At 45.5% G+C, this 8,993-nt stretch overlaps 1 protein-coding gene across 1 annotated transcript in view; it reads right to left on the reverse strand.

Annotated features, from left to right (window-relative positions):
* LOC138767515 (calsequestrin-2-like) overlaps window positions 1–7,735 on the reverse strand; it is a 101,035-nt gene extending 93,300 nt beyond the window's left edge. Inside the window, exon 1 of the mRNA XM_069945056.1 lies at window positions 7,447–7,735. Coding sequence (XP_069801157.1) covers window positions 7,447–7,680 — 234 coding nt within the window. The 5' untranslated portion in view covers window positions 7,681–7,735. The remainder of the gene's footprint in view (window positions 1–7,446) is intronic.
* Between the last annotated feature and the right edge of the window lie 1,258 nt (window positions 7,736–8,993).

The following is an 8,993-nucleotide window of genomic DNA, read 5'->3' on the forward strand; positions in this document are numbered from 1 at the left end:
AACACCAGCACTGCGGAAGTGGCCCCCAGGGGCCAGGGCATCGCATTTTTGTATACATTGTTACATCATAACCCACACACTGTATATCCATATATACTTCCACCTCCAGCCACGGACCAGGGGGGGGGGGGGGGGTTATGTGACTAAAGCCCGCCCCCTGGGTGACATCACTGATATACAGTATAATGATATATGACTACAGCCCCGCCACCTGGGTGACATCACTGATATACAGTATAATGATATATGACTACAGCCCCGCCCCCTGGGTGACATCACTGATATATAGTATAATGATATATGACTACAGCCCCGCCCCCTGGGTGACATCACTGATATACAGTATAATGATATATGACTACAGCCCCGCCCCCTGGGTGACATCACTGATATACAGTATAATGATATATGACTACAGCCCCGCCCCCTGGGTGACATCACTGATATACAGTATAATGATATATGACTACAGCCCCGCCCCCTGGGTGACATCACTGATATACAGTATAATTATATATGACTACAGCCCCGCCCCCTGGGTGACATCACTGATATATAGTATAATGATATATGACTACAGCCCCGCCACCTGGGTGACATCACTGATATACAGTATAATGATATATGACTACAGCCCGCCCCCTGGGTGACATCACTGATATATAGTATAATGATATATGACTACAGCCCCGCCACCTGGGTGACATCACTGATATACAGTATAATGATATATGACTACAGCCCGCCCCCTGGGTGACATCACTGATATATAGTATAATGATATATGACTACAGCCCCGCCACCTGGGTGACATCACTGATATATAGTATAATGATATATGACTACAGCCCCGCCCCCTGGGTGACATCACTGATATATAGTATAATGATATATGACTACAGCCCCGCCACCTGGGTGACATCACTGATATACAGTATAATGATATATGACTACAGCCCCGCCCCCTGGGTGACATCACTGATATACAGTATAATGATATATGACTACAGCCCCGCCCCCTGGGTGACATCACTGATATACAGTATAATGATATATGACTACAGCCCCGCCCCCTGGGTGACATCACTGATATACAGTATAATTATATATGACTACAGCCCCGCCCCCTGGGTGACATCACTGATATATAGTATAATGATATATGACTACAGCCCCGCCACCTGGGTGACATCACTGATATACAGTATAATGATATATGACTACCGCCCGCCCCCTGGGTGACATCACTGATATATAGTATAATGATATATGACTACAGCCCCGCCACCTGGGTGACATCACTGATATACAGTATAATGATATATGACTACAGCCCCGCCCCCTGGGTGACATCACTGATATATAGTATAATGATATATGACTACAGCCCCGCCACCTGGGTGACATCACTGATATATAGTATAATGATATATGACTACAGCCCCGCCCCCTGGGTGACATCACTGATATATAGTATAATGATATATGACTACAGCCCCGCCACCTGGGTGACATCACTGATATACAGTATAATGATATATGACTACAGCCCCGCCACCTGGGTGACATCACTGATATATAGTATAATGATATATGACTACAGCCCCGCCCCCTGGGTGACATCACTGATATATAGTATAATGATATATGACTACAGCCCCGCCACCTGGGTGACATCACTGATATACAGTATAATGATATATGACTACAGCCCCGCCCCCTGGGTGACATCACTGATATATGACTACAGCCCCGCCCCCTGGGTGACATCACTGATATACAGTATAATGATATATGGCTACAGCTGCGCCCCCTGGGTGACATCACTGATATACAGTATAATGATATATGACTACAGCCCCGCCCCCTGGGTGACAAATGATAAATAAACAGCATAAAGGGGAACACCCCGTGTAAGGCACAGCTATATATATAGATTAGATGACCTCCTGTATGTGCAGGGCCAACACAAGTGTGTATAGTGGAACGAGCTCCTGATAAAGTGAGCGAACCGTCCGTGGGGCCGTCTGTGCTGGAGAGTGGTAAGATGTCCGTGTGCTGCTGCTGCTCCCCCCCCCCCCCCCCTTCCTTTCTGTGTTTGCCTATTTCTATTTCTCACTCCTTATATTTATAATTTGCGCTTGTACTTATTGTTTGCTGGGCAGATTAGTGGGTTTATTTTGTTCCACTGTACACACTTGTGTTGGCCCTGCACATACAGGAGGTCATCTACTCTATATATACACTACCGTTCAAAAGTTTGGGGTCACATGGAAATGTCCTTATTTTTGAAGGAAAAGCGCTGTACTTTTCAATGAAGATAACTTTAAACTAGTCCTAACTTTAACCAAATCCACTGTATACACAGGGCCGTATTACCAGCTGCTGCTGCCCTAGGCACTAAGCCTGAAGACGCCCCATCTTCACTCCCCATCACATTAATATCTGATCAGTCTTAGGCTGCGTTCTCACATTTACTGTACGTCACCACATGCAGCAGATACCAGTCACTCATGCGGTAACCAATAGGTGTATGGTCAACAATCCTGGTAACAGCACATGACTAGTGGGAAAGCAATGGGAGTCTGGTTTCCACCACATGCATTCCCCCAACACCCCCCTACCACCTTGAAAATACACACGATTTACTGGCAAGTCTGAAGGGGAGGTGGGAGAGTAAAAAAATAAAACAAAAAAAAAAGTTTTTTTCTTCCCCCCTGCTCTCTGGTGCTGCCCCCCTGAAGGCTGCGGCCCTAGGCACCGGACCACGGGTGCCTAGTGGTAAATACGGCCCTGTCTATACATTGCTAACGTGGTAAATGACTATTCTAGCTGCAAATGTCTGGTGTTTGGTGCAATATCTACATAGGTGTATAGAGGCCCATTTCCAGCAACTATCACTCCAGTCTTCTAATGGTACAAGGTGTTTGCTCATTGGCTCAGAAGGATAATTGATGATTAGAAAACCCTTGTGCAATCATGTTCACACATCTGAGAACAGTCTAGCTTGTTACAGAAGCTACAAAACTGACCTTCCTTTGAGCAGATTGTGTTTCTGGAGCATCACATTTGTGGGGTCAATTAAACGCTCAAAATGGCCAGAAAAAGAGAACTTTCATCTGAAACTCGACAGTCTATTCTTGTTCTTAGAGATGAAGGCTATTCCATGCCAGAAATTGCTAAGAAATTGAAGATTTCCTACAACGGTGTGTACTACTCCCTTCAGAGGACAGCACAAACAGGCTCTAACCAGAGTAGAAAAAGAATTGGGAGGCCGCGTTGCACAACTAAGCAAGAAGATAAGCACATTAGAGTCTCTAGTTTGAGAAACAGACGCCTCACAGGTCCCCACCTGGCATCTTCATTACATAGTACCCGCAAAACACCAGGGTCACCATCTACAGTGAAGAGGCGGTTGTGGGATTTTGGGCTTCAGGGCAGAGTGGCAAAGAAAAAGCCATATCTGAGACTGGCCAATAAAAGAAAAAGATTAAGATGGGCAAAAGAACACAGACATTGGACAGAGGAAGACTGGAAAAAAGCGTTGTGGACGATGGATGAATCCAAGTTTGAGGTGTTTGGATGACAAAGAAGGTTTGTGAGACGCAGAAGAAATGAGAAGATGCTGGAAGAATGCCTGACGCCATCTGTTATACATGGTGGAGGTCATGTGATGGTCTGGGGTTGGTGCTGGTAAGGTGGGAGATTTGTACAGGGTAAAAGGGATTGTGAATAAGGAAGGCCATCACTCTGCACCGCCATGCCATACCCAGTGGGCAGCGCTTGGTTGGAGCCAATTTCATCCTACAACAGGACAATGACCCTAAACACCTCCAAATTGTGCAAGAACTATTTCCAGCAGAAGCAGCAGCTGGTATTCTATCATAGGTAATGGAGTGGCCAGCGCAGTCACCAGATCACCACCCCATTGTGGGAGCAGCTGGACCGTATGGTACGCCAGAAGTGCCCATCCAACCAATCCAACTTGTGGGAGCTGCTTCTAGAAGTGTGGGGGGCAATTTCTCCAGCTTACCCCAACAGATTAATTGCCAAAGGTGTGCAATGCTGGAATTGGTGCAAAAGGAGGATTCTGGGACGGAAGCAAAGTGTGATGGAAGAACAATGTTATTTCACATACAAATCATTATTTCTAACCTTGTCAATGTCTTGTCTCTATTTTCTATTCATTTCACAACGTCTGGTGGTGAAGAAGTGTGACTATTCATGGAAAACACAAAATTGTTTGGGGGACTCCACACTTTTGAACGGTAGTGTATAGCTGTGCCTTACACGGGGTGTTCCCCTTTATACTGTTTATTTATCATTTGTCCTTAGTCACATACACCCCACTGACATCCATTCCCCTCTCCAGTTTTGTACTTCTGTGTATCTCATGGTGATGATTATGTAATTTATTATTGATTTAAATAAAGAAATATGTTTTATTTATGTATTAGTTCTCCAATTTTTTCTTTGGTTGATATTTAATATTAGAATTGCAAACATATTTTGTGGCAGACTTTTTTTTGGATCACTGATATACAGTATAATGATATATGACTACAGCCCTGCCCCCTGAGTGACATCACTGATATACAGTATAATGATATATGACTACAGCCCCGCCCCCTGGGTGACATCACTGATATACAGTATAATGATATATGACTACAGCCCGCCCCCTGGGTGACATCACTGATATACAGTATAATTATATATGACTACAGCCCTGCCCCCTGAGTGACATCACTGATATACAGTATAATTATATATGACTAAAGCCCGCCCCCTGGGTGACATCACTGATATACAGTATAATGATATATGACTACAGCCCCGCCCCCTGGGTGACATCACTGATATACAGTATAATTATATATGACTACAGCCCCGCCCCCTGGGTGACATCACTGATATATAGTATAATGATATATGACTACAGCCCGCCCCCTGGGTGACATCACTGATATACAGTATAATGATATATGACTACAGCCCGCCCCCTGGGTGACATCACTGATATACAGTATAATGATATATGACTACAGCCCTGCCCCCTGAGTGACATCACTGATATACAGTATAATTATATATGACTAAAGCCCGCCCCCTGGGTGACATCACTGATATACAGTATAATGATATATGACTACAGCCCCGCCCCCTGGGTGACATCACTGATATACAGTATAATTATATATGACTACAGCCCCGCCCCCTGGGTGACATCACTGATATATAGTATAATGATATATGACTACAGCCCGCCCCCTGGGTGACATCACTGATATACAGTATAATGATATATGACTACAGCCCGCCCCCTGGGTGACATCACTGATATACAGTATAATGATATATGACTACAGCCCTGCCCCCTGAGTGACATCACTGATATACAGTATAATGATATATGACTAAAGCCCGCCCCCTGGGTGACATCACTGATATACAGTATAATGATATATGACTACAGCCCCGCCCCCTGGGTGACATCACTGATATACAGTATAATTATATATGACTACAGCCCCGCCCCCTGGGTGACATCACTGATATATAGTATAATGATATATGACTACAGCCCGCCCCCTGGGTGACATCACTGATATACAGTATAATGATATATGACTACAGCCCCGCCCCCTGGGTGACATCACTGATATACAGTATAATGATATATTAACCAAAATCGCATAAACGTAAGGCACCTACTGTTACACATATATAATCCCCAAATGGGTATCCATCAAAAGATGGTGCCTAAGCCGTGATGCTACCTCAACATAGCTAAACTAAACCAAAAAACCACAAAATTGAGTATTGTAGCATAAATTTATTTCACACCATATTAAAATACAAAAAGAATCTAACAAAAATGTGATCAACACTAAAAGCAGGGCGGCAATCCTGGAGAGATATCATGTGTAACAACCAAATGTAAGAACAATTCATAAAAAAGAACACTGAGACTGGACAACAAAGTGCTAAGTGCAAGATAGTAACGCTGGAACAATGTCCTAAGTATATAATACAAGTCCGTCCCACCCCATATCTGAACTGTATATATTACCAACAAGTCACAGGGATCAAACCACTCTCCAGGACGCCACCACCCCGACGCGCGTTTCGTGTCCTTCGTCCGGGGGACCCCCGGACGAAGGACACGAAACGCGCGTCGGGGTGGTGGCGTCCTGGAGAGTGGTTTGATCCCTGTGACTTGTTGGTAATATATACAGTTCAGATATGGGGTGGGACGGACTTGTATTATATACTTAGGACATTGTTCCAGCGTTACTATCTTGCACTTAGCACTTTGTTGTCCAGTCTCAGTGTTCTTTTTTATGAATTGTTCTTACATTTGGTTGTTACACATGATATCTCTCCAGGATTGCCGCCCTGCTTTTAGTGTTGATCACATTTTTGTTAGATTCTTTTTGTATTTTAATATGGTGTGAAATAAATTTATGCTACAATACTCAATTTTGTGGTTTTTTGGTTTAGTATAATGATATATGACTACAGCCCTGCCCCCTGGGTGACATCACTGATATACAGTATAATGATATATGACTACAGCCCCGCCCCTGTATATCCTGTGTATAGAGAGGGAGTCACAGCCCTGCCCCCTGTAAATCCTGTGTATAGAGAGGTAGTCACAGCCCCGCCCCCTGTATATCCTGTGTAGAGAGGTAGTCACAGCCCCGCCCCTGTATATCCTGTGTATAGAGAGGTAGTCACAGCCCCACCCCCTGTAAATCCTGTGTATAGAGAGGTAGTCACAGCCCCGCCCCCTGTATATCCTGTGTAGAGAGGTAGTCACAGCCCCACCCCCTGTATATCCCGTGTAGAGAGAGGTAGTCACAGCCCCGCCCCCTGTATATCCTGTGTAGAGAGGTAGTCACAGCCCCGCCCCCTGTATATACTGTGTATAGAGAAGTAGTCACAGCCCCGCCCCCTGTATATCCTGTTTATAGAGAAGTAGTCACAGCCCCGCCCCCTGTATATCCTGTGTATAGAGAGGTGGTCACAGCCCCGCCCCCTGTATATCCTGTGTATAGAGAGGTAGTCACAGCCCCGCCCCCTGTATATCCTGTGTATAGAGAGGTAGTCACAGCCCCGCCCCCTGTATATCCTGTGTATAGAGAGGTAGTCACAGCCCCGCCCCCTGTATATCCTGTGTATAGAGAAGTAGTCACATCCCCGCCCCCTGTATATGCTGTGTATAGAGAGGTAGTCACAGCCCCACCCTTTTGATGACATCACTTCCTTTAGACAGACTGGATCGGTGCCCCCGTTATCCTCCAGCCTTACAGGTGACTGTCTGATCCTCTGGGTGCTGCTGGATTAGAGGAATTCTCCTAGACTTTATATTTGCAGATTGTGTAGGGAACATCATGATGGAGTGGTCACATGACAGCTGACGGTGGGGGGTCTTACACTCACCTCCAGGACCATCTCGGTCAGGTGGGCCTGTCTCTGTGCCGTCTTGTCGCCCGGGGCCGGGCTCTGCCACAGGTAGACCCCGAATGCCTCGTACTTCTTCAGCAGCTGTCGATAGTTCCTGTCAGTCACGTCCAGGACACGGTCCTTTCCATCATAGGAGGGGAAGCGGAGGCCATCCTCAGCCCCGGCCAGGGCCAGAAGGGCCCCCCACAGGAGGAGGCTGGAGGCTTGCATGGAGTCAGCGTCTGGGGCTTTGTGACCAGCCAGGCGCTGATGCCCACCTTACATAGCGACACTCTCTCACTCCCCTCTCCATTTTTAGGAGACAGTTGTTTCAGGACTATAAATAGAGTGAGGATTAGTGGGGAGGTGACGGGTCAGCAGCACATCCCAGGGGGTCTCCAGCTCGCCCCTCCACCCTGCATGAGAGGAGAAAGCCCGAGAACTGAGACCCCCAGCCATAGGACATGTTCTCTCCTGAAATACTCTGTGCTGCTCCTCAGCCGGGAAACATCTTCATCCCTCAATGTTCTTTCTATTTCCCAGAATCAAAATAAAAATTTTGTGCCATGAAATGTAAACAACACGTCGACTGCTCTGAAGGTGAAAAAGAAAAAGAAAGACCACCATGATGATTTCTTCCAGCTACAATTTATCTCTTCAGAACCTGCGTATGCTCCCCAAAGAAATAATGTCTCCTGCTGTTCCTCCATATAGTAATAATATCTCCTGCTGTGCCACCATATAGTAATAATGTCTCCTGCTGTGCCTCCATATAGTAATAATGCCTTCTTCTGTGTCCTCCATATACTAATAATGTCTTCTGCTGTGCCCACATATAGTAATAATGTCCCCTACTGTGCCCCCTTATAATAATAATGTCCCTTACTGTGCCCCCTTATAATAATAATGTCTCCTGCTGTGCCTCCATATAGTAATAATGCCCCTGCTGTGCCCTCCATATAGTAATAATGTCCCCTTCTGAGCCCTCCATATAGTAATAATGTCTTCTGCTGTGCCCACATAGATTAATAATGTCCCCTGCTGCTCCCCCATATAGTAATAATGTCTCCTGCTGTGCCCTCCATGTAATAATAATGTCCCCTGCTGTGCCCTACATTAAGTAATAATGTCCCCTGCTGTGCCCTCCATATAGTAATAATGTCCCCTGCTGCGCCCACATAGAGTAATAATGTCCTCTGCTGCGCCGCATATAGTAATAATGTCTCCTGCTGGGCCTCCATATAGTAATAATGTCCCCAGCTGTGCCCAATATAGGAATAATGTCCCCTGCTAAGCCCCCATATAGTAATAATGCCTCCTGCTGTGCCTCCATATAGTAATAATGCCTCATGCTGTGCCTCAATATAGTAATAATGTCTCCTGCTGTGACCCCATATATTGATAATGTCTCCTGCTGTTCCCCATATAGTAATATTATGTCCGGCTGTGATTCCATATAGAAATAATGTCTCCTGCTGTGCCCTCATATAGTAATAATGTCCCCTGCTGTGCCTCCATATAGTAATAATGTCCCCTGCTGTGCC

This window comes from Dendropsophus ebraccatus, chromosome 11, assembly GCF_027789765.1.
Source record: "Dendropsophus ebraccatus isolate aDenEbr1 chromosome 11, aDenEbr1.pat, whole genome shotgun sequence".
NCBI lineage: Eukaryota > Metazoa > Chordata > Amphibia > Anura > Hylidae > Dendropsophus > Dendropsophus ebraccatus.